At 53.0% G+C, this 25,590-nt stretch overlaps 1 protein-coding gene across 2 annotated transcripts; it reads right to left on the minus strand.

Moving 5' to 3' along the window:
- Positions 1–303: 303 nt before the first annotated feature.
- Positions 304–24,407, minus strand: FOSL2 (FOS like 2, AP-1 transcription factor subunit). Of its 2 annotated transcripts, none has more exons than XM_070572966.1 (4): positions 23,463–24,407; positions 13,160–13,411; positions 8,073–8,180; positions 304–5,601 (listed from the first exon to the last, which is right to left on the minus strand). In XM_070572966.1, the coding sequence occupies exons 1-4, from the start codon at positions 23,562–23,564 to the stop codon at positions 5,083–5,085; spliced, it is 981 nt and encodes a 326-aa protein (XP_070429067.1). In that variant the 5' UTR covers positions 23,565–24,407; the 3' UTR covers positions 304–5,082. The 2 variants fall into 2 exon arrangements, with proteins under 2 accessions (XP_070429067.1, XP_070429068.1); XM_070572967.1 differs by lacking the exon at positions 23,463–24,407 and adding an exon at positions 22,311–22,855.
- Positions 24,408–25,590: the final 1,183 nt, after the last annotated feature.

The raw sequence follows: 25,590 nt of genomic DNA on the forward strand, positions 1-25,590 counted from the left end.
GGTCAAGAGGAGGAAGCAGCACAAGAAGGGAGGTGGCCCCTCCCAATAGCCCACTCACAGCTTGGCAGAAAGAGGTTCCAGGAGAGCCATTCCCTGAGCCCCTCCCCCAACCCACCAGAGAGACCAACTCTCCCCACAAGGCCAAAGGTGGAAAAGACTAGAAGAAAAAGAGAAGTGACAGGAGAGATGGGAAGAAAAGACGGAACAAACAACCATCAGAAGCTCTTCGATCTTAATTCATTTTATTCTACAAAATGCTACTCAATTAAAAGTGGAAAAGCTAACCAAAAAAAAAAAACATCGCAAAGGAAAAAAACGTTTTAATATGTTCTTTCTTCCATAGCAGCGAGCTTTTTCTAACAAGCTTTCTTTAGTGCAAATACTGTAGGCTTGTATTACCGTAAAATAATGAAACAACAAAAAACACCACCAGAGATGCTTCAGAGCAGAGCAACTCCTCAATTTTCAAACCTGTACAAAGATTTTTGAACTCACGGTCCTGCCTGGAGAGGCGTATTTAGAAGCCTTTCCAATGCAACCATTTCACCAATACTTGAAAAAAAGAAAGAGGGTGCTCAGAAAGGTAATTCAATTCCCCATAGAGCGATAGGAATCTTGTACAACTTGTTTGCCTCCGGATCTTATAGCAGACTTGACGCCACATCATTGACATATCTCAAATACAGAAGCACGAAGCTTATGATTTTCCACTATATACCAAAATGCTATATATACATCTCCCACTGGAGGAAAGACACCCTGACACCTATTCTTTGTACAAAAGTGAATATTTTCTTCCTCGACATCAAGTAATCACAAACTAAAATAAATGGAATAAACTTTTAATCACACAGAGAAAATAGTTTTTGAGGAACAGTGTAGGATCTTTCGTTGTGTTCTCTTACAATGTAGACTTCTTGGTGACCACTGTCCCCAGAGGAATGACAATCCATCTTTAAAAACAACCATTTCATACAGTTTATACAGCACAAGTCACAAATCATTTTAGAAACAAAAAAGCATCATTAGCCTAAATTAAAAAAAATATAATAAAGAAGAAAGAGAGGGAGAGAGGAACTGGATATTTTAATGCTATCTGTTTCTATTCGGTCTTGGTACAACACAAAGATGTAAACATTTAAAATAAATAATAAAATAAATGTCAATTTCTTCTCCCCCTCGCCTTCCCATACCCCACTCAAAATTTGACCCAGCCCCTCCTGAACATGTGAGCACTGGAAAATTAAAACCCTTTATTGATGGATGGCTAAAACACTAGAAGCATGAGAAGATGTCAAATGAGTAGTGGGATGACTGGGCTTCCTTTTTAAAAGCAGCAGGAGGACGTGGGCACACCTGGAAATGTACACACCCACACACACCCACACACACACACCACACACACCCCAACCTGTCAATAAATAGTGAGATGCTAGCTTTTCAGATGAATGCCAAGAAGACTCAACAAGCAGAAAGTAGTAAGACCCCTCATGTTTTTAAAAGAAAGTTACACACACCACATCCTATTGGTCCACAAATTCTATAAGGACTGAGGTTACCCCTCCAACCATCTGAGGAGCGCAAAGGAGCACATCACAAGGTGGAGGGGAAAGAAGTTCCGAGGTGAGAGGAAATTGTAGGGGATGAGTTTTTGAAACAAACTTCGGAGTGAAGGCAATGTTGCCACAGATCTTTGAAGAAAGACATCTCACCTCCAGGTGTGTTTGTTTGCCCATTATTCAGGGACCTTTCATAAGGAATGCCCTCAACCCTTAGTCTCATCCTAAAGAGGGTAGACATATATAAAAGTGCCTGGCACATAGTAGGTGCTTAGTCTTTTCCTTCTTAAAGGGGCCACGCAGATGTCTGACCAGGAAAGGAAATCAACCTGAAAGTTAAAGGGTGAGATTGCAAGGGGCACTGTTGGTCCATCAAGGAAAGGGGAGAAAAGTCCCAATGCTTATAGAGTTCCACCCACCCTGAAGCTTGGAGCCTAGTGGTAGCAGAGAGAAGACTCCTTTCCCCAAAGCCTGAGAAAGGGAAGAAGCAGCCTCTGATGGCTCTTGGTTTTGAGACACTCGTGTGACTGGCCACCGTAGACACACCTGGCCTTTCATACAAGCAGAACAATGCTTTCTTTCCGAAGACCTCCCCAGTGAATTCTCTGCTTAGAGTTGGCTCCGGCAATTTCCCAAGCTTCACATGGGATCTCCTCTCTTTCCTGTGTCAGCAGCTGTCCCTATCCACCGGGCCAGGAAGAGGACTGTGCCCAGAGAGGCCAGCCAGGTGGCCAAGAGGACTGTGTGTTTCACACTAGCCTGTCAAGGAGTGCCTGCCCTATGCTGTCCCAGAGCTGCCTGCAGCCCAACTGGAGTCCACGCCAGCTGCCTAAAGGCTGGGGACACAGGGGAAGGACAGCAGCTCCCAGCCCAAGCACAGAGGCACCCCCACTGCAGCTGCTTCCTTAGCTGGAGCCACGGAGGAGGAAGCAGCGAGCCTGGTGTCCGGCGATTCCGGAGCAAGGGTGTGCGTGTGCCTGAGCTTGGAGAACAAGCCAGAAGGAAGTAACTGAGGATATGCACGTGATTTAGGTGTGGATATTCAGCCTTCCCCAAACCATCTCAGGCTCTGGAGAAGCCAAACCACCTTGGAAAACAAAGCCAGAGGGTCCTGAATGGGGACGTAGCTTGGAGACCTCCAAAGCCCTGGGGAGGGGCTGGGGTTTTGCCTTCTGCCGGTCCCAAAGCCAACACAGCTTGAAACCTGAACTAAAGCCAAACTCTGTCTCAGGAATGTCCAATCTGGCCCTAAGTCACAGATTGTGACCTGTCTTGGAATCAGCGCTGTGCAAAGTGGGGCATAAAGGGATTTTTAGAAATAAAACACCAGAAAGCAGCTTCATTTAAGAAATATATATATATATATATATATATATATAGATGCACAAAGAAGCAAATCGCTCCCAATTGGCCACAAATACCTCTTGAGATGATTAAACCTTTCAGCGCTGAGCGCACCCGTTTTCTCTGCCCATCTCCTGCCACTCCTGGCTGACTTCTGCTTCTTTGATTAATCTGAAGCCAGAAACCCAACTACCCAGTCTTATTAGGTATGCCCCTCCCAGAACCTCTGGGAAACCAGGAAGAATGTGGGAAATAACACTTTTTAAGTATTTCTGGACAAAATCCTTTCTCTTTTTATCTCCTCTCTCTGCGTGGCCCATCCTTCCCCATGTCACTCCCAGTCATAGCGGGCTGTGTATTTAAGCACCCGCCGTCCCATTCCGTGTGTCTGGTGCATGGTAAGCGGAGGATGGACGTTAATAAGGACCAGCACTGGAGGCCTGGGTGTGTGCAGGGAACAGGTGAGCGAATGCATCACCACTCTCCCCGAGTCTGACTTTGCAACTTAAGCCCCACTGGGTTTGATTTAAATAACATCTATATAGTTTTAAGTTATCATACAATGATCTCTAGAGCTGAACCACAACAGCAGGGTCTCCCTCAGAGCACTAGCCCAACAGGGACCAGTTCTGGAAGGTCAGCGGGAGCTATGCCCTAGGGAGAAAAAGGCTCAGAGGGGTGGGAGGCAGGGACCACGCTGAGCTATGCTGAGCTCTCGAGGGAGGCCGGGAGGACCCCTTCCCCACCCTACTCCCACCCAGTGGGGAGGGGGCAACTCTCCTGCAGTGGGAAGCAACACATCTTATCTCCGACTTCAGCAGCCCCCAGGAATGGCGCATAAGCCAAAAGCCATGGCAACAGCTCTGGGCCAGCTGTTCACAGCTGGCTGACTGGACCCGAGGAGCACAATGGGATGAGGGGGTGCAGTACAAAAGAGAAAGCACTTGATCCATCAGGCAGCAGATGCCCACAGAGGGTAGAAAAGGCCCAGGCAGCCAGGGCAGGGCAAGCCAGGAGCCAGGGCTGTTGTGAGGCGGATCTCACTCCACTTGCCTTCCTCCTCGCTCCTCTGCCTCTCCATCCACAGCAAAGGCTCCTCTGAGGCTTGGGAAGGGGCCCCCGGGCAGCAATCTGGGGAGGGTCCAGGCCCACGCTCATTAAATCTCCATGGGTGGCATCACCCTGAGAGCCAGGGTGGGGGAGGGCGGAGCCAGCAGGGACTTGGAGTGATGCATGGTTCCTGGAGAGGGACGCCTCCCTGGTCTGGAGAGAAGGATCCAGGGGCAGAATGGCGAGGCAGTAATCACAGGAGACGTCCTGCTCAAGACACAGGGTGAAAGGAAGCTGCCTAGGACACCCATGTGGCTTGTTGCCACTATTTCTGGCCTGGTAATTAGGCATTTGGCAAACCCAACCCACGCCCCGGCTGTCTCACTCACACCCCATCTTCTGGCCAAGCCGCTCCTCCAAGAGCCGTCTCTGAGGATGGGGAGGAAGGGTCCTCTGAGCCTCCCAGTGATGGTGGCATCTCCTTGTGAGCTCAGGGAGCCCTGCTGGTGGTTCTGAAGATGGTGGTGGACCGGGGAGTGTCAGGGGAGGGAAGGTTCTGTATTGCACATTGACTGTCCCCTTCCGGACAAGTCAGCCCCAGTAGAAGAGTCACCTGCTGCGCCATCTCCAGAAATGAAGAGTTTTAATATGCAGACCACCCAGATGAAATGTCATGGCAAATTTGATAAAAACCAAGAAGCAGTGAAATTGACACTAGGGGAAGGAAGGGGCAAATAGAGGGAAGGTGAAACCAAAAGGCACTGAGCATGCTTGGTGGGGTGGGGAAGGACACCATCACTCCAGAGACATAGCGTAACAAACGGACAGGAACGGTCCACACCAGCTTTAGGCTCTTCAGAAGCCAGAGAGACGCCTGAGTCCACCAAACCAAGTCCTCCAAGCTTTTCAAGAAACAGGATTTGCTTTGCAAGATGAATGAGGGAAGAGGTCCCATGACTTCCAAGAGATATCCAAGTCCTCCGATGCCTCCCCGCCAAATCCCACCTGGGTCTCCCCAGAGCCAGGAAGCTCTCTGGCAGGGTCCCCCTCTTGCCCTCATGGTCCTGGAGCACTTGAAGGTGCTGGTCCCTGGGAAGGAGGCAGTGACGAGGACCCACTGGGAGCTGGGTTACAGAGCCAGCAGAGTGGGGGAGTTCAAGGAGTCTGATGACTGGTCCCCACTGCTACTGCTTCTTCGGTGAGCCTTGGAACAGGACTCAGAGGGCGACGCGGGCGACTCCTGCTCCAGGACGCTGGGGTAGGTGAAGACGAGGTTTGAGGTGCCCGGAGTGATGGCAGGCGTGGAGGTCACCACGATGGGGGTGTGCAGGGGCTCCTCCCCGTAGAAGCCCCCAGCGATGCTGATGGGCTTGATGACGGAGCGCTGGGCCTTGTCCAGCCCTGCTGATGAGGATGAGGGGCTGTCCTCCTCCAGGGGCTCCTGTTTCACCACCACGGCACCTACTCCGCCAACCCCACTGCGCGGGGGCTGCAGCCCAGAGGCTGGGGGCGATCGACGCTCCTCGGGGCTGATCTTGCACACAGGCCCATGGGCCACCAACATGAACTCCAGCTTCTCCTTCTCCTTCTGCAGCTCGGCAATCTCTTTCTGCAGGCCTGACTTCTCCTCCTCCAGCTCCTCCGTCTCCTACGGGGGGAAGAGAGGTGAGTAAGGGACAGCAACCTGCCAGGGACCTGCTAGGGAAAGGGCAGGGGGGCAGTTCAAATCCAGGCAAGAAAGGGAAAACCAGCAATGTCCTCAGGCCCAACCATGGAAGCAGCCAGCTCACACACCCGGCCAGAGCCCACCGGTTCTGAGTCATCTGGAGACTCAAAAGTCCTTTTATTTCTAAAGCTCAAGATGGAGAGAGGAGGAAAGCCGGCTTGGAGCAGACGTGAAATAAAAATCGTAGCCACCATGTTAGAGTGCGGACTTTGTGCCAGGCACCATGTTAAGCATTTCACAGGCAGGATCTCATTCGATCCTCTAGCAGTTTCTTGAAGCAGGTATTATCATTAACTCTTTTGCAGATGAGGAAATAGGTGCAGAGAGGTTTAGTAAATTGCCCAAAGTCACAGAGCAAGCAGGTGGGGTAGCCCAGATTTGACCCCAGTGTATCTGACTCCAGAATCCATATGCTACTATGCTTGACTGACTTGATGCCAGGATCCCCACCAGGCACCCTTGAAGGGGTGAGTAACAGTGAGATTTAGAGGCGGGTAGCACACATGAAGCCTGCCTGTGGATGCATACATGCTAAATTCTAAGCTGCACGACCGTGGAGACTGTCTGCACGCACAAGCCTGGGACCGTGCCTGGCTGGTAGGAAGTGCTCCGTCCGTCCTGGTTGGATCATCCCAGCCCCTCTTCCCTTTTCTGCTCTAGTGTCTGAAGCACATGTTTCAGGACTCACAGAACCCTGGGAGAACATTCAGTGCATCTGTACTTAACAGATGAGGAACCTGGCAGCCTGAGCAGGCATGTGAGGATGGCAGGGTCCCGCTGCAAGGACCTCAGCCCCCACCTTTCACACAAAGCCAGAGAAGCAGTGAATGCACGTGGAGGGAGTAGATATGGAAGATGAAAGGTGTGTGTCACCAGCCTCCTCGCAACTTTTTCCCTAACACAGATTCCTTTTCAAGAATGAGATGATACAGGCCGGAGCTTCACTAAGCAGAGTACAGCATATTCCGGAGTGAAAAAAAAGTTTCCATCTGTCTCAAGGGTCTGATGAACGTCATGAGCTTATGAGAGGTTTCCTGTGGAGGATGTGGCTCAGGGGCCTGGGTGGCTGGGCTGGGGGTGGGGAGGCGGGGGAGAAGGGTGTGAGGCTTCTGGAGGAGGGAGGGAGGAAAGCAGAGGGGCCTCGGAGGGCGGGGCTCTTCTGGGGCTGGTGGTAAGGAAGCACCCTGGGCAGACCCAGAGGGCCTGGCTCCTTGAAAGGTCAGCGGTGGGGCCGGCTTTCCTGGGGAGTCTCCCCGAGGAAAGCTCGTCACTAATGGAGCCACCTCTCTGGCATCAGAGAACTCCCACTCATCCTGCCCGTCTCTAACTAACATCTCCATGGCACATCCCTACAGGCATCACGGAATTCACACAGTGCACATTCAATACCCAAGAGCGAGGGCTCCAGGATGGACAAAGGGAAGCTGACACAGGTGCATGGCACCTGGGAGGATTAAATAAAGTGATGGGATGTGCAAGGTAATTTGTGCTTTCTAAAGCCACATCCTGCCTGGTCACTATAGGGATCACTGGCAGAGTCTCCCTCATCTCACTTTGAAAACATTCCACCCAGGAAAGTCAGTCCTGGCTTCAGGCTTCCTCCACATGGCATATGGCCCATCCTGGAAGGCTGGCTCTGGAGGGATTTATGTGACATCAGTCAGGTCAAGCTTTTGAGAGGGAAGGGCAGGGTCATGGGCCTCCAGGAATGGGCAATTAGGCAGCAGGGGAGAGGGACTCACAAGGGCAGAATGAGGTACCAAGGTCACAGCTTCAGGCTCAGCAGAGGTGAGGAACCCTCTGTCCTTAAAGGATATGAGAAAATCCCAAGACAGTACCACTCAGCTGGCACATGGCCCACCCCAAGAGACCCAGAGAGCATCAGGACGCCTGCAGAGGTGCGGGAGCCTAGACAGCAGGTCTTCCCCCTCCGCAGACCAGCTTGCTTAAGCTAGGCTGGCCCAGTACTGCTGGTGGCAGGCACAGGAGTGGCTGGAATCTTGGAAGTAGCCCCGGAGGGGACACATCGGGGCCTGCCCTGGCTCCTGCAGCCCGGTGATGTCCATACCCTCTGCCACCCCTCACCCAGGAGCCCCAGCAGGTCTGACAGCAGGGAACGCTCAGACCCTGAGTGAGAAACAGTGCTGGCCCTGAAGAGGCTGTCCAGGTCTCTCTCTCTGGGCACAGGCTGGGGCCAAAGGCCACTTGCTCCCTCTCTTCTTTTCCTTACTCAGGGCAATGCTAAGCCATGTGCCCAAAGGAAGGAATGTTTCTGTCTCCACTGACTCATCTTAGGCCACTAGTGGGCAAGGAGAGAGGTGGGAGGGCCAGGAGCCCTGCGACTCTGCTCCAGCCCACCCAGAAGTGCTCCCACCCCACGCACAGCTCCTCACCGCCTGCAGCTTCTCCGTCAGCTCCCGGCGGCGATTCCGGCACTTGGCTGCAGCCAGCTTGTTCCTCTCCCTCCGGATTCGACGCTTCTCTTCCTCTTCAGGGGACAGCTAAAGGCCAGGGTCAAGGATCACAATTAGGTTCAGGTAAATGGTTCACCAGCTTTTTGGGTTTTTTAACTGCATGTTAAGTAGGGCAAGAAGCCCTTGTGGGTCTGTGGAGGGAGGCAGGAAGACAAGAGGAGCGTGGCCAGGCTCAGAGGTCCCAGAACACGCAGCTCACTGCTGTCTGGCTTCCTGGGAGGGCACTCAGAGCTGAACCCACCCTGGAAGGTGATGTCTTGTGTTCGACGGGAGAAGAGGGCAGTGATGGGTCAGGGACTCACCAGCCCAAGCATGATGGCAGCATTTGTCATGTCAGCCCTGATTCAGCGCCAAGGTCAGAGAAGAGGAGCTGGGACTGCTTCCCCCAAAGTCCTCTTGTGTCAGCCAGGCCTGGCCCCACCCACTTAAGCAGCTTCTTCCAAACCCTGGCTAATTACTCCTCCCCATCACTCTGCCTGCTCTGCAAGCCTCACGATCCCCATTTGGTTAAGTAGCTGGGCCCAGAGTAAGAACCACCCGGGGGGAATGTTCTGCAGCCAGAGGGAGGTCCAAGCATGCCACCCCACTGCCGGCCTCCTCTGCCAGCCCTCAAGTGCCAGCTGCTCACGGTTGAACCTGAGGACTCACCAGTGTGCCTGGTAAAGCCTGAGGCAAGAGAGGATGGGAAAGAGGAGGAGGAGCCCTCAGACATGTTAAATCTTGCTGCCCACACATCCATTCACTCAACAACAGAGCACTTCTATGCACCAGGCAGGTTGGAGGGGTTTGAGATTTATCAGTGAACCAAACAAACAGAATCCCCGTGAGCTTACAATCCAGCTCCTTACACTGAGGCTGGTGAGGGGCCTGTGATTCATGCCCCAGGGCAAGAGTGCTGCTCCAGCAAGCAGGGCGGATGCTGTATCTACGTAGAGCCCTCCAGAGCTGGGACCCCAGTGCTCCTCACAGGCAGAGGAGACACAAGGAGATGGCTGTGGGCCAAGGCAGAAAACCACTCAAGCGCAAAGACCTTCCCATTCCGTTATCAGACATTAACGGCACATCTACTTTGTACCAAGTGCTGGGCTGGGGGCTTAGAAGATTCCAAGGGGAATAAGATCTGGGTCCTGCCTTCAAAGGATACATGGGAAAAAAGCCAAAGCCATTCTTTAGAGGAGATGACAGAAGCTGCCCCATCGAGGGAAGCTGCCTTGACTGCGGGCCACCCCATGATGGTGGGAGCCACTCCCCTGGCTGGGCCCAGGTCACAGTACCCAGGACGCTCCCTGCCGCCCTGTTGCTGTGACGTCTTGAACAGCAAAGCAAGGCAGAGCATCGGAGAAGACAATCTCATCCCTGTGAACACTGAGGTGACCCCATGGCCCCAAGGTGCCAGAACCCGCATCTAACGCTCCAAACACTGGCAGGAAAAACGTGTCAGTCGACTGCTCAGACCTGAAGTCTCTCTAAGGCATCAGGCCATCTGAGCACACAGAAGCTCATCACATCTTCTAGACTTTCAAATCCTCCTCCAACAATCAAGGCACGTAGCCCAGAGGGAGGCAGGAAGCCCCGCAGGCTGGGGAGACCTCCAGGGTCTCTTGGTATCTCAGATCTCTGCCTCCCAGGCTTTGGCTGAGCTGTGCTCCTGCTCATTTGCGTCTGCCTTGGGGACCTCCTTCACTCCAAGGACACCCTGATCATGCTCCATCACCTCCTCTACAGCGCCCCCCTCACTGGGATGAAGAGCAGGGCCCAGCTTCCCCTTTCCACGGGCTCCTCTCTCACTGTGTCCATTGCCCCCTGCAGCGGCCTCCAGGTGGGGCGCACGGAGCCTGTCCAGCCGTTAACATCCCTGTGAGTCTTCAGGTTGCTTCCAAAGACCTGATCTTAGGCTCCCAAATTTGAATCCTCGCTCCACTTCCCTTCTAAGCCCCATCCTCAGTCCCAGCCTCTGAAGTCTGCGGTCTCCCAGGGAGGGCCAAAGGCTCCACACCCTCTCTTCTGACAGACACCAGGCAGACAGAGAGCAACACTCAGATACAGTGGCTGTGCAGCCTTGGACAAATGACCGAACTCCTGAGCCTCAGATTCTCCATGTGTAAAATGGATTAATAAGACCTGCTTGGCCCTCCACAAAGTTTCTGTGATGATCAGCTGAGATGCAGTAGGAGAGCCCTCTCTAAACTAGAAAGTGCTAGAAAGAAGAAGATCCAATTCAGAGGTCTCCTCTCTGATGGTTTTTCTGAGTCCTGAGAGTCCAAGTGGACTGGAAACCCAGAGTCCACAGACTCAGGAACCTGCTCTGTGTGGGGATCAGCTGCCCAGCTGAGGTCATGAGGCCACTTGGCCAAGGTCCTGAATACTGGCTGCTCTTAAACCTGTCAACCCGAACTCACCAGAGTTACCAGGAGGGCCTGATGGCCTCGCTGCAGTCCTGGGTTCAGGCTCCCCTTGAGGCCCAGCCAGCCCCTCTCATCCCCCACTGATGAGGGGCAGAAAAGACAGAGAGCTGGCCGTGGTCCACCTTGGCCTCCCCTTCCCCCTTGGCAGCTTCTGGACAACTTCTGCCCTCCTGATCAGCCTAGAAGTCTCTCCCCTATCTGGTGAGGTGTGGGGCAACCTGAAGGAGCTGTCAGCATAGGAAGTGTTCAGGGGCAGTGACATCAACATGGTTACAGCTTGAGTGTGTCAGCACCACCACGTACTCACCCACAAGCCACACACCCTCCCCTCCTTGCCTCCTCAGTCACCGACACTGGCCTCAGAGGGAGCCTCCTCCGGCAGGAGGACGACAGTGAGGCACCAGGCTGGCTCCTGGTAACAGGCTCCTCCCCCTGGGGGAGGTCCCGAAGGCGGAAGTAAGCTTCAGAGAAAAGACCCGAGGCCTAGGAACCCAAAGAGTCCAGGTTCTAGGACGCTACCGCCCAGCTTCCTCCACGCTACCGGATGATCATCTGAACTTCTAACGTCAGTGGGATAAAATGCTCCTGGTTCTCTCCCTCCCTCTCAAAAAAAGGAAGGAAATTCTCCAGACGGATTGTCTTAGGGCACACCTAGGTGTTGTGATGGGAAAACCACAGGGCTGAAGGTCAGTGAGGCAGATTCCAGTCCTGGCTCTGCTACTAACTCACTGTGTGACTCTGGACAGGGCCCTCTCCTTTCTGGGCCTCAGTTTCCTCATCTGTAAAATGGGTGCAGAGGGAAAACTAGAAAAGCTGGTCTCCAACGTCTCTTCCAGATATAAACTTCTAAATTTGGTGTAAGTTAGGCCCAGAAAAGGAGGAAGAGTGTCCAGCACATCTTGCTTTGTTGTCCTGCTAGCCCAGAAGAGTCCCTCACGAGCCTGGCTCTCGCTCAGGGGTCACTCACATACAGGGAGAATCCAGCCCATCAGTGACTATAAAGTTAGGCACCTTGGACTCCCCGAAGGAAGCATATTTATAAAGGACATTATGGTCACTGCTCCTGCGATCGTTACAACTGCAGTCGTGGACAGCAACAGTGAGGGGAACACTGGCCCCCTGCCACAGCAGCAGAAGCTCCATGGCAGCCGTGAGCTGTAACCTGTGAGTGTCTGTTACCTACACTTCCCCATGTCACCCTGCACTGGGGCCTGCTGCTAACAGAACAAACCAGCACATAGCAGATACAAGGCCCAGCTTTGTCCTCAGAGGAACAGGGCTCCTGTGAAAGCTTCTGGTTCCTTGGAGCAGCAGTCCTTGTAACTCTAAGTATCCTGGGGACTACTGGCACTGGACCCCTGACTATCCACTGGGACCATGTTTGAAAGGTCCTTGTATTGGAACATTGTGGGCCAAGGGATGCCAGAGTGGAGGTGGACAGTGGTTGAAATGGGGAGGTTCCAATGCTGTAACTGGAGCAGTTCTCCAGGTAACATTTCATCTGAAAAAGGAATTCCATTACTAAAGTATTTTCCCTTCCCTTGGCATGGAATTGTAGAAAAAGCACGGCACAGGAAGTCCAGAGAACCGTGTTCTAGTCCAGACTTCCCCACTCACTTGCCAAATGGCCCCGGGCAGGCGTGTCTGGGCCTTGGCTGTGTCATCTGTGAAGGGGGACAGATGGGGCTCTTTGAAGGCTCATTCCCTCCTTTCTGGAATTATGCATGATTCCAGTTTCTTTCTCTGGAACCAGGGGGCCCATCGCTGCCCTGGCCTACTGTTGATATAGACAATGGGCCTTTTGAATATTGGGTAGATGCTGCTTAAAGAACAGAGGCCCCGCCACTTTCTGGCATCCTGCCCCGCCAGGCTGACTCCTTCTCAAAGCTGAGCCCCTTGAGGGAAAGAAGACTGATGCCTGACCTCCCACCCTCACCCCCCAGTCAGCTAAGCAGCTGAGCAGACTCCTCAGACCCCAGAGTCACTGCACTTGTGGAACGTGCATTTCAGGCACTTGAAATGGGCTCCTGCTTTGAGTTGGAGGCCTGGGACACTGAGAAGGAATGGCAAGGACCGCGGGCTTTACCGGCCTTGAGCATGACCCTCTAGGTCTGCTGGGTGTCTTGTCTGTACCAGATACCGCATGAGAGTTAAGGGTTAATCCAAAAGAGCTCCCAGCCAGGGTTCACTGGCTGCTCGTCACATAGCCCCTCTGCCAAGGGTCAGAGGACACCACCATACGCAGGTCCTGACAGTCCTTCACACTGACACCTTATCACTTACAACATGCTTTCCCACACGTGATCTCATTCAAGCAGCAGCAAGTCCTGGCTGGCAGGGACCATTATCCCCATTTTGCAGTTGAGGAAACTGAGACTCAGATTCTAAGGGACATGGGCAAGATGACTGAGCGAGGCCTGATCCTCAGGTCTCCAGCTCTGCCTCCAATGATGAGGGTCACATGCTCCTGGTCCCCAGCTCCCTGTTCTCCCAAGGGCTCCCAGAACATTAACCCTGATCCCCACCAGGGTGCATAAAAATGCTGTGTTCCAGGCCTTGAAAGCCACAAACGTGGTTCCTTCGCGCTAGTCTGAGCTATACCTGTTCATCTCTCCTCCTGCGGCCCACCGTGGTGCCAATGGTCTTGATCACGCCTGGTCTCGGGAGGGCCATGTGCCCGGGGACAGAAGCCAGGCCCGGCAGGGGGCTGTAGGGGTGCGAGCGAGGGTACGGGTTGGACATGGAGGTGATCACCGTGGGCTGCACCATCCACTGCAGGTCCTGGCTGGTCGTGATGGCGTTGATAGTGGGGATGAAGGCGCTGCCTGAGCCAGGCATATCTACCCGGAATTTCTGAAACGAGGAGAAAAATGTGATTGAGCCAATCAATACTGAGCAGAACAGGATGAGCAGAATAGGATAAGCGGAGCCAGGAGGCAAAAACCAGCAGAGAGTAGGGCCAGTGCTTGGGGGGCAAGGTCAGGACACCAGGTGAGCTTCTCTGGACAAGTCCAGGCAAGTCTTGCACATCCGAGACTCAGGGGAATCTTAACTGTTCCTGGAGCCTCAGATGGGATGCATCTCCTGACTGGTGTCCGGGGAACTCCATCCCCAGGTGGCTCAGGAGGATGCAGTCATATCCCAGTGACTTCTAGGACAGATGTGGTCCCTAGCAGCTCACACTCAGCAGGCCCTCTCTGCAGCCCTCCAGGCCAGCTATGCCCACATCTGCAGGAGGGCACCCACCTGAGCTCTCCCGAGCCCCTGAGCCATTTGTCAATTATCCCCCAGGTACCAGCTCAGGACACCTTGAGATTTGCACACCAATAGCTTTGGAGCAACAAAGACCACCAGGAAGCTTACTGTGCCCGCTTTTGTTACATTCCAAACAGGCTCAGGATGGGGCTGTGACCCCATTAGGGTGACATCAGGTCCATGAAAAAGTGTCCTCCAACCCATGAGACTGAAAAGTGGTAGCGTTTGTGGCTAGACTCCCCTTGCTGTCCTCGTCCCTCCTCCTTGCCCTTCACCTCTATCTTGCTTGGGATGGACACACTGCGTCTCTCTGTCTCTCTCCCTCTCTACGTAACTGTCTATCCAGGTTCACAGATGCGTCTGTGGGAAACTTCGTGCTGCTAGCTCAGAGTTTTCTCCTTGTCTCTTAATTTATGCCCAGACCACTCTGCAGAGCTCTCTGGAACATGCTGCAGGAAGCATTCTATTTACAATATAGGATGATGACAGAGTACAAAAGCTAAAATGGGCCATGCTCCTCAGCAGTTGAGCTTGACCTTTCTTCAGGGCAGCTACTAGAAAGTGAGAAGAGGAGGGAGATGGCAAGGACCCCCACTTCCAGCTTTTCAGGGGAAAGCTCCCCTAACGGAAGCCTCCTCCGCAGATGACGATTCCTGTTTCCACAAAAACGTTCTGCAAGTCCTTTCTCCCCCAACCTGGCGGGTGAAGTGATGACAACCATCGTAACTCACGCTTACTGAGCACTTACTAATGACAGGCACCATGCTGGTGCTTAACCCGGATGATCTCACCAGTCCTCCCTCTGAGGTAAGAACCACCATTATCTCCATTTTTGAGGCAGAAATTTAGTCTTAGAGAGATTAAGTAACTTACCCGAGGCCACGTGGCTAATAAGCATTGGGGTCAGCATTCAAACTCAGTTCAGCCTGACAAGGAGGCCGGAGCTCTTAAGCACAGTGCTATAGAAGCCTCTGTAGCCCTGCTTCTCTCTTCTTCAAAATCCAGCCCCAAGTGCTGGTATCCACACCCACTTCCCCAGACAGAGCATCAGCTCATCCCTGCCGAGGGTCCCTAACATACCTTGCCTCTCACCCAGTAGACCCCAGCGGTCTGTTTGGCTCCAAATGAAATTCTGCTATAATCAGCATGGACGCTATAGCATCCCCTCTATTCTGGCTCAGTCAGACCAACCAGGATTAGAAGCATTAGCAGCAATGGCAGCTGCCACCACCACTGTCTTTACCCCAGTAACAACAGCTGGGTTCCTTTGTGTAATGTGAAGCTGAGAGTACCTCACTGTAGCTGACGGAGCTGGGGACCCTTCTCGCTCACTCCCCTGCCAGCTGTCTGCCAGCAGTCTGGGTGGTGGAATGCGGCTACCTCACCTCCCAGACTGCCCGGGCCCCCAGGCCAAGGGCACCCAGTGAAGAGAACCACCCAGCGCAGCGGATCCTGGGATCCGGTAAGGAACGCAGCCCAGTGCAGCAGATCCTGGGATCGCGTAAGTAACGCGGCCCAGCGCAGTGGATTCTGGGATTCTGTGAGAGGAGCTGCCCAGGGCAATGGATTCTGAGTTGCACCTCTGAAGGCAAAGACAACTGGGGTTTTTATCAAGAGCTGACTGAAAAGAAGCAAGTGTGGGGGCTGGCCCCGTGGCCGAGTGGTTAAGTTCGCGCGCTCCGCTGCAGGCGGCCCAGTGTTTTGTCGGTTCGAATCCTGGGCGCGGACATGGCACTGCTCGTCAGACCACGCTGAGGCAGCGTCCCACATGCCACAACTAGAAGAACCCACAACGAAGAATACACAACTATGTACCGGGGGGCTTTGGGGAGAAAAAGGAAAAAATAAAATCTTTAAAAAAAAAAAAAAAAGAAGCAAGTGTGTACAGGTGTGCGTGTGTGAAGGCGAGAAGGGTGCAGTGAAGAAGGAAAGATCCAAGAGGGAAATGATCTTCAAGGAAAACAAAGGGACATCCAGGGATGGGCTGCGAGAAAGCAGAGTACTGAGAACATGCGGGTGCGGCCAGGGCGTGCAGAAGCACTAAGGCCCAGACAGCTGTTCCTCTCGGGCTGCTGGATGGCAGGGGCGGGATGGGGGGGTGCCTGGCTTTGAGGCCTGGCTCAGCCACTAAGTGCTTTGCCTTTGGCAAATGGCTGAAGACTCAGTTTACCTTTCTGTAAAGGGGAATAATAATACCAAACCCACTGCATTGTCCTGAGGATTAAATACGTAGTTACTTGGAATCACAAGCTATACAAGCACACTCATGGTTCTCAACCCTGGCTGTACATCAGAATATTCTAGGAGCTTTTTAAAAACACCAATGTTGGAGCCAGCCTTACCATTAGAGTTCTAAAATAACTGGTTTGGGGTGAGGTTCTGATACGGTATTTTTAAAAAATGCCTGAGGAGACTCTAATGTGCAGCCAGGGTTGAGAAACACTGCTCCAAACAAATGGAAGGTGGCGTCCTTATCATCACCACCATCATCACGCATCATTATTGTGTCTGCGCGCGCTGCACAGGGTGGTTCCAGGGAGAAGTGCCAGCTTCCCACTGCTGGGAAGCACCCAACATTTTTATTCCATTTCTCTCCCCAAGTCAGGTTCTGGGTTTGAAGAGCATGGGAGGCATTCAACATGATGGTTTAATGTGACCCTCCACCTCTGTGGGGGAACTGTCAGCTTTCCTTTCAGGAAAGCACCCAAGAAATTCACTCCTCATTCCAACAAACAAAAGGGCACCTGTTTCAGGCTAGGGGAAGCCAGCAAAAAACCTGAAGCAAAGTCTGGAGACTAAGGTTCCTTAGGAACAAGTGGACGACTCTCAGCCCCTCTCTGGGGGCCCTCCAGTCCACTCGCTCTGTGATGGCAGGTCCACAGAATGTGCTCCCCGGCCACCAGCCAGATTCCTTGCAGCAATGGCTTGGTCTAGACAAAACAAGACAGCAATAAAAACAAGGCAGTAGGTAATGACTGCCTCTAAATGCATGTACAACTTGTTTCAGAGGGAGGTAAAGCCATCTGGATAACACGCTGGCTCTAAACTGCAAGGAAAACAATGTCCCATCCCCAGAGGGGACTGGGGCTCTGATAAAGGAGGTTTCTGTCTCCCAGAGGAGCCTCTCTGAGACACACACACAAGTTTACGTGAGATCTGGCACATGTCTTGTCTCAACTCAGAAGGTATTATTCAGAAAGCGACACTGGGTAGGAGAGAAGAAGTGAGGTTAGGAGTTTGCGGTCCCAGAAGTTAGCCTGGCATTCTCCCAGGCCAACAGACCCAAGAACCAGTCCAATGTCATGTTGGGCATAAATCATGATTCTCTACGAACGGATTAGCGCTGAATAGAAACCAAGAGAGGGTTTCCCAGCTGCGGGTGAGGGCAGTCGGATCCCTACTTTGGCCCCAGGGTGTGCTGGGAGTGGGGGGATAGGGGAGGGGAGCCGGGACCTCACTTGACTCCCCTGGGGCTCTCCAGTACCCTTGGAAGCTCCTCCTCTAGGGACAGGATCGAAGATGCTAGATGGCTGTGTGGCATTCCAGCCTGGCAGAGCCTCCAAATGCCTCATTTAACTGTTGACTTCTGGGTGGGCAAGAATGCCTATAAAAGGACAAACCGGCCCCCACCGACCGCCTAGAGCAGAGTCGGGCAAACTTTTGCTGTAAAAGGCCAGATAATAAATATTTTAGGCTTTGTGGGCCATACGGTCTCTGTCTCAACTACTCAACTCTGCCATTGTAGCGTGAAAGCAGTCACAGACAATATATAAATAAATAGGCGTGCCTGTGTTCCATTAAACCTTATTTACAAAAATACTTAGGCCACAGTTTGGCAACCCCTGTCCTAGAGGATCTTTCTCATCTCCTATGCTCGGACTGGGGGAAAAAGAATAAAGAGTGAAAACGAGAAAGCAAAAATTCAGAACTGTTCCTCTAACTCAGGGGGCCAAAGAATGGACTCTCACCCATTAACTTCAATCTCCAGACCCGGAAACCAAAGTTCGAGCCCTTACAAGCCTTGTGGTGGGTCACTGGGCATCAGAAGTTCCTTTATCCTGCAGCACTCTGTATTTAAGGGTGCCATGGGGCTGTTCAGTAAGTGTGTGTGTGTTCTCCTCCCACTGCCTGTAAGAAAGACAGCTCAGAACACAAGGCCCTAGGGCCACTCAGCTTCATCAGGCCAGAGAGGGCCCTGCAGGCCCAGCAGTTGCTGATTTGGGAAAACGACCTCTCTGAACTCTGCAGCAGGGCCTTGGATTCAGAAATGAGGCTCACAACCATGGCCTTTTACAGAAGGGTCTAGGAAATAGAAGGAAGGGTCTAGGGTTCCCATTTCCTGCAGACATGGATGGGACATGGCTTATCCCAGGGACTCCTGAACTGCGCAGAAATGGCATTTGAGATGGAAGTTAGGGTTTGCATTCTTGGCCCATCCCCCTGGCCAGGCATTTCTCCATCAGACTGATTCTCGACTGGGCCAAGAAACACTCAAGCCATGAACCCCATGAACACCCGTGACCTGCCTCAGCAGGCAGGTAGGTACGCTTGTGCATGTCTGGGAGGAGACTCGGTTCTTTCTCTTAAGAACTACGTTTTTTAGATTCCCTGCAGGGGAAAAGGAAAATCCCAATGTCGCAGGAGACTGGCTCAGGGGAAGAGAAGGTAAGGGGAAATGCCACCTCATACGCCCCAGAATACCCCTGCTGAGGTCCAGTTTGACTCAAATGCTCTAGATTTTTACTGAATGAACTTGGGATATTCTCCAAAGCCTTCTATATGGATTTCAACCAGTCCTCACAGATTCTGCATTGGACATCACTTTCACCTTCCACCTTTCGTTCCTATCTGAGGAAAGCCACTTATGTCACAATGGAAATGGTTGCTAACAACTCATGATTTCTCCAAATTTTACAGTACACAAACACTATCTCTGGTGACCGGCCTGTCACCTTCTTCTCTTTCCCAGGTTCACTTGAAAGAACCACGCTATCCTCTGTCACCTAACTGCCAGGGTGAACAACAGCAGGGAAGAAAAGCAAAAGCAAGGTCAGGAAGGAAGTGGCCGATGTGGAGTTATCCCCAAGTTCTTTCCTCCCAGGACCCTTTTAGCCAGAAACCTACTCCAAAGCACTGGGGAACTCACTCCACCTTTCTGTGGACCCCTTGTGTACCCCCACCAGTCCCCGGACAGCTCTGCACTCGACGGGAAGGGCATACCTTCTCACTTTCCCAACACCACAGCACAGTGACTACGGCCATGGCACGGCTGACACGGCGCTGGGCGGGGGAACTCTTACATCTTCCCTCTCTGACCCAGTGAGTCAAAGAGGGATAGAGTTACCAAGTGGGGCTCGGAACAGATAGATTCGCCTCAATCTGGGCAGCTGCCGTCATTCTGAAATGTTGTGGCCACCAAAACATACCACATACAACATGCATGAGACATAGCCACAAAATAATGATGCTACTTTCTTTTCTTACTTTCAACAAATAGACCAGAAAGTTAGCTTCCTGAATTCTCAGGAATTCGGTATCTTTATTCCTGTTTAACAGAGGAAGAAAATCTAAGGTATTGATGGCAAAGGTGCCTGCTTTGCTGTGCCCTGTCTTGGCAGCCGCTCTCCCAAGCAGACTCCTGGGACTGAGCCCAACAGGACTTGGGGTCGTGATCTGCTCTGGACCCAGCCGGCCCACCCAGACCTTCTATGTCAGACTTGGTTCTTTATGTGTCTGATCTTTTGATAATTTCCAAATATCAAATTCACCTTCAAAGGACAAAGATTTATTAGGGGAGGATTTCAAAAGAATTTGCTGAAGGCAAATCCAAAAGAGGGGTGTTGTAAAACCTTTTGAGTCTGACTAATAGCCACAGCATCCAAATAAGTATTTAGTCTCCTCAAGAGACAATTATGAAGGGGACAACAGTGATTTGGACGTATGAGTTCTGGTGGGTTTGGATTAAAATAGAAAAGAAAAATGAGGCTCCTAACTTGACACTCACCTTCAAAAATAAGGCGGGTAGAAATAAAGAAATGGAAATGCACTCAGGGTTTTGGTCAGGAAAATTCAACTGCCACTCAGACAATACATGATGGCTTTTTCACCCCGTTCACCATGATGAAAAAGTGAGGCTGTGTTCCACCATCAAGAATCAGTGGAACAGTCAAATTCCTGGGATAACCTTCTCTTTGATCGTAATCTACATCTTTAAGGTCAAGGCAAAAGAAAAAAGCACCAGAGCCTTAATATACACCTCCCACCTTCCCATAATTTCTGAAGACCGCCTCCCAACACACACCCAATTCCCAGTGTCCTAAAGAAACACATCAAGAAAACAAGTCTTGAGAATATGAAGAAATTGTGCTGGCAGCCTAATGAACAGACAGACACCAGAAGAGGGAAAGAAAAAAAGCACTCCTTTTTCAACCAGGTTTTATTCAAAACAAAACAAAATTTTAAAAGAAACTACATTTCGTAGTCAAGCAGTTCCTAGTTAACCACTGTTAAATATGTGGCATTTATTTGTCCTGAATTAAAAAGGAAAAATCCTAAGAATTCGGAAAACTCACCAAATTAACAGTCCCTGGGGCTGGAAAAATACATTTCCCGGCTAGTTCTTCTAAGAACGTCCCGTAGGGGGCACTAGAGAGATATGATTGGGGCTGACTTGGGAATCACAGTCATTTCTGGTAAAAGTTCTTTGATGTGAGGAATGTCCCAGCCTGGTACAGTTGGCAAAAGTTCACTCCGGGGAATTTTGTGTGTGCGTGTGTGTGTGTGTCTTGGGAAAGGGTGGTTGCCGAAGAGAAGGGCTAGTCTGGTATTCCTTTATTCTAAAAAGGAACTGTCTCCCTTGATTTATTTTCACAAGTTATCTGAGGAACAAATGGCAGCCTTGGAAAAGTTCTGGGTCTTGTTTTTGTTTTGTTTTTTCATTAAAAGGGGGCCCAGCTGATGAAAACAAGTTATGAAATGACCTATGTTTGTGTAACTGGCTGGATTGCGTAATGCTCAGGGCCTGAAACCGTAATAGTCCAGCAGCCAGGCAGGGCATCTATCTGGGAGGTGTTTTCCTAGGAAAGTTAGGAGAGACAGAAAACGACAACAACAACAAGAAAAAGCCAGGAGGGGGAGGTGTATGTAACTATTACTGACAAAACAGAATCACCAAAGACCAACCTTTGAGATTAAAACTATAACTGGAACAGGAAATATTTCTCATGCTTCAAGTTCCTGCCGTATACAAAAACAGAGGTTTTCACAAAGAGTTATCTGCCTGCCCCCCCAAGTCACTGGAACTCATGGCCATGTGTGAAGATCAAGCTTTATGAAGCGAGAGAGGGGAGGAAAGTTCTGGGTTGAGTAAAACTAGCAACAAACTTATCAGGAACATTGGACCCCACAAACAAAGAGATCAGGAAAAAATCATATCCACTTGCCCAAGGAAAAACCAGCGAGCACTCGTCCACTGATTGGCCCATTGAGACGCCACAAAGGAGGAGGGCCCATCACTAACTGCCGGAAAAGTAGCCCCGTAAAGGAAGCTGAGAGAAATAAAGTGATTACGGGTTTTATCGCATATGTAATAAAGTTACCTTGAGCCCGAGATCGGGTGGAGTCACAGCACAGACTTTTGAGGTAACAAAAGCCTCTCAGGTCAGTCCTTAGGACCACACAACAGCTTTGCTCAAAGTTGGAGAGATGATGGAAAAAACCACCCCCTCCCCCAGGACTGGACAACTTGTCTAAAGTGGCGTGACTTTGCCAGTCCCTCTGGCTTGGAAGCTGCTGGGCCGAACGGGCAGGCATATATTCGAGAACCCCGTGCACTAGTTATTACTAATTGCAAAATCCTCATGTGTTACAGCATGCTAGGAATTAGCCAACAGCTGCTTTTTGCTTCGGTAATGAGGCCCCATTACACTCTGCTGGATGGAGTTCTCTTCCTTCTTCCTAGCACTGGTTTCCTGTCTGATTTTCTTCCAAAACAGGGAATTGCCTCCGCTCACATCCTGGGCTCAAAGCCCTAGTGACACAGATTATTGAATCGGGGCACTGATGTCCGGTCTGACTTCCCATCCAGGCCCCAGGGTCTGAGCAAAGACAGGCGGCGAGACTGCAATATTTCAATGATGACCGACACAGAAATGGCAATGAAAGGAAAAGACAAGAAATCAAACGATCCCTTTCTGATTCCAGGAGGAAGAGAGGGACATTTTGGGGTTTGTTGAATAGGAAAGTGAGGGAATGGGTATAAATGACTCCAATCCTTTGCCTAATGGTATTTGGATTCAATACAAACCACCAACGGGGCTGGAAAGCAAACAAAACCAAACACTTTTAGGACAAGATTTGAAACTCATCACCTTAGAGCTCATTATTAGGGGTGCACTGACTGCACCCGCAATGCACAGACTAGTCTCTCTAGAGTGGGTGCTTATGGGGACCAGGGGAGGTAGAGGGAAGACCCGGAGAAGCCATTTGGGGGACTCACCAGGTATGGGGAATCACTTTGGAACAAGGTGTCCCTCTTCAGATCCCGGAGAACTGTGTTTCCATTTTATTCTCCAGCAGAGTCCAGTCCTCCCTGGAAGCCCACCCCAGGCCCTCCTGGATGGCTGGCTTCTAGACGCCAAGGCCACCGCCTTACCAGAGCAGCTCCTGCTGCAGCCAACTTGGCCAGACACTCCGCAGATGGGACTGAGGAGGGCTTCAGGTTGTAGTGGCCCTGTGTGCTAAGCCGGCTCCCTCACAGACCTGGCGGGGCCCCGCTGCAGTAGGCAAGCACCCCAGCAGCACCTTTCTGGTATTTATAGACACACGGATCGCATGCACAACCCCTCCAGAGCAAACCAGTTCCACGGCTTTAGAAACAAGTTGTTTTTCTGCTTCCAGAACCACCCAGGAGCCCAAGCGAGATCTCTTCCCCCGACTTCTCTCTGCAGGCGTGCTTGCTCCAGATACCCTGGACCCTCAAGGCGCCCCTTTTGGTGTGAGTGCAGGCTCCTGCTCCGACCCTAACAGGAGACGTATGGGCGCGGGGCACCTAGGCGCCGCCCCAGCCAATCAAGGCTGACCTCCTCCTTCCTGACCTTCGCACCTGATTCCCAGAGCGGCAACCCTCGCCCTCACACTAGATTACTTGAAGGAGTCCAACAATGTTTCCTAGTCCCCAGCCTCTTTCAGAAATTAACTAAGACTGACGGAGAATACGAGAAGAGAGACGGCTTTCCCGCAGGAATAGGGTCCCTGGATGTCGGGAGCGGCCAGTGGATGCAAAGATTTTTTTGTCCACCACGGAGAGGGGAAGGGGGGGGGGGGATTCCTGAGAGAGGCGGTAACAGGCTCCCGGGGACGGGGCCTCTAATTCCAGGAGCTTGTCTGGACGAGATGTAGTGTGAAGGAAAGGGTTTGTTGGCTCGTCAAGCCCACTGCCCGCTCCAGTTAAAAAAAAAAAAAAAAAAGTGGTGGCGTGGGATAGGAGGGGTGGGCAACACAAGACGAAAATCCAGAACTTCACAACGGTGGCCCGTGGGTATTTTCTCGCCAAGCCAAGAAAGGAGAAAAAAAGCAAAAGAAGCAGTGGCGGCGAGAGGAGGGCGGGGGTCCGCCCGCGCCGCCAGGTGCACTCGGGGCCCGCACCTACCTGCTGGCCGCCGCCGCCGCTGGAGTAGGACTCGGCGTGCGCAGGAGAACCGCTGCTGCCCCGGGATGAGGTGTCAAAGTTCCCGGGATAATCCTGGTACATGATCCGCGGTGGGGGCCCGAGAGGAAACAGGGTGTTTTTCTTCCCCCGCCCTCGCCGCGGCCGCGCACCGGCTGCTGCGCGCTCGCTCCCTGCCGGCCGTGCCTCCGGCTCTAGTCGTCGCTCCTGGACTTCTCCCCCTCGGCGGCGAGCGCGGACCGGGAGGCGACGACACCCCGGGAACAGTGCCCCCCGAGTGCCTGGCACTGCACTTCTTTCCTGCTCTACGAGCGCCGCGGGACCAGTTGTCCACCCAGTCCCTCCCTCTAAAAAGTCGGCGCGTCCCTCAGTCCCTCCCCTGCGCGCGCCCTCCCGCCCCCGCGCGCCGCCGGAGCCCAGCCGGGACCTCCGGCTCAATCAAAAACTGGAAATTAAAAAAGAATAGGAGCCTGGCAAGTCGCGTCTGCCAGATCTGGGGGCCCTCGATTTCAGACAGGGCAGAAAACGCGAAAAGAAAGGCTGCCCGCTGGGAGAAACTTCTATTTCCTCCTTTTAGAAAAGGAGCTGAGAATAAACTTCCTGTGGCCGACTCGCCGCCGGAGTTTCGGAGCGGCTCGGACACTTGTCTAGGGGAAGAAGGCAGCCTGCGCTCGTCCCGCGGCCCGCGGGGGTCACGCTGAGCCGGCGCTGAGAGGGACGTGGCCCCGCTCCCCGTGCCGTGGCTCCGGCGCCCGGACCTGCACCCCTTCGCCGGCGCCCGCTCCCGGACGGGCCTGCCTCGCCCGTCCGCGCCTCTCTCTCCCTCTCTCTGTCCCCGCCGAGCGCCGCTCGCTTGCTCGCTGCTTCGCTCCGAGCCCCTGCGCTCAGCCCGAGATGAGTCACTACAATGGCACGAGTTCAACTCACACTCTTTATTCTCCAGCCCCCACCATGTGGATTCACTCACGTCAACTCCAGACTCCACCTTGCGGGGAGGAGCGCGGGGGGGAGGGGGGCCGGGGAGAGGAGGAGGTGGAGGTGGAGGAGGAGGAAGAGGCGCGGGAGGAGGCGGGCGCAGAGCTCCCCTCCCTGCCCCGGCTCCCGGTCGCGCTGACGCCAGCCGCACACCCCGTGCGAGGAAGGAAGGCGGTGGCGGGGGTGGGAGCGGACCGCCAGCGCGTTTTGGGGGAGCCGAGGCAGCCCTGGGCCCTTCCTCACCCTCGCCCACCCCCCGGGCCCAGCGCCCTTGGTTTGTTCCATTGGCGCACGTTGCCAAAGATGGTCATTTGCGTTAGAGGATGCGAGTGCGGGTTCCCTTGCTTTCGGGTGACGTGGAGGGAGAGGGATTCCCTCGCCTGCTCCCGAGCGCGCCGCGGCCTCCCCTACCCACCTCCACCGCCCTGGGAAGGGGCGCGGGGCGGGGCCCCCGAGAGCGGCCGCGCGGGCCTCGGCGCCAGGTTTTAGAAATAATCACAGTCCTGAAGAGCGAGACAGGCGGTTCAGTGCGGCGCCACCGCCAGGCCGGGAGCCGGGCACGCAGAGCCGCTCGCAGGGAGGGCCCGGCCGCGCGCGGTCGTCGGCGCCCTCCGCGGCGCCGCCCGGTGCAGCAGGCGCCCCGGGCGCGCAGGGTTCCCGCGCCGCCCTGCGGCCGGGTCTTGGCGGGGCGCGGCGCCTCCGGGCGAGGTGGGCCAGCCTATTTTTCCCTCGGTGGCTGGCTGCCCACTGCTCCCCCTACTTTTTTTTCGGCTCTACAATTAATTTGTTAGGAGTAGTCTTGAAGACGAAATTAACCAGTCAAGACATTGCGGCCGCCCTCTATGCCGGACATTTGGGTCGCATCTAATAGGAGTAATCGGGCATTATAAGCAAACTCCAGGTTGTTATGTATTTTATTTAAAAAAACAGGGAAGGAGGGATGCCCGGGACAGGGTGTGCCCCAATGTTGTCTTCAGCTGTTTTGGAGCGAAGTTCAGGGAGCAAATAGTCCGGGCTCCTGGGTCTTCCCGCCTCGCTGGGCGGGGCGGGGCGAGGTGCGGGGTAAAGAGCACAGGCCTTGGAGTACGGACACCAGGCTGTGCTATTTGCGGACTGTGACTTTAGGCGAGTCCCT

The sequence above is a fragment of the Equus przewalskii genome, chromosome 14 (genome assembly GCF_037783145.1).
Source record: "Equus przewalskii isolate Varuska chromosome 14, EquPr2, whole genome shotgun sequence".
NCBI lineage: Eukaryota > Metazoa > Chordata > Mammalia > Perissodactyla > Equidae > Equus > Equus przewalskii.

What these genes read in the sequence shown, in the direction of transcription:
- FOSL2 (XM_070572966.1), bottom strand. Translation starts at nt 23,564, where the DNA reads ATGTACCAGGATTATCCCGGGAACTTTGACACCTCATCCCGGGGCAGC. An exon ending in GCAGGAGGAGAGATGAACAG is followed by an intron (nt 8,181 to 13,159) that starts GTATAGCTCAGA and finishes CCTGGCCTTTAG; the next exon opens with CTGTCCCCTGAAGAGGAAGA. An exon ending in TGACGGAGAAGCTGCAGGCG is followed by an intron (nt 5,602 to 8,072) that starts GTGAGGAGCTGT and finishes TTCCCCCCGTAG; the next exon opens with GAGACGGAGGAGCTGGAGGA.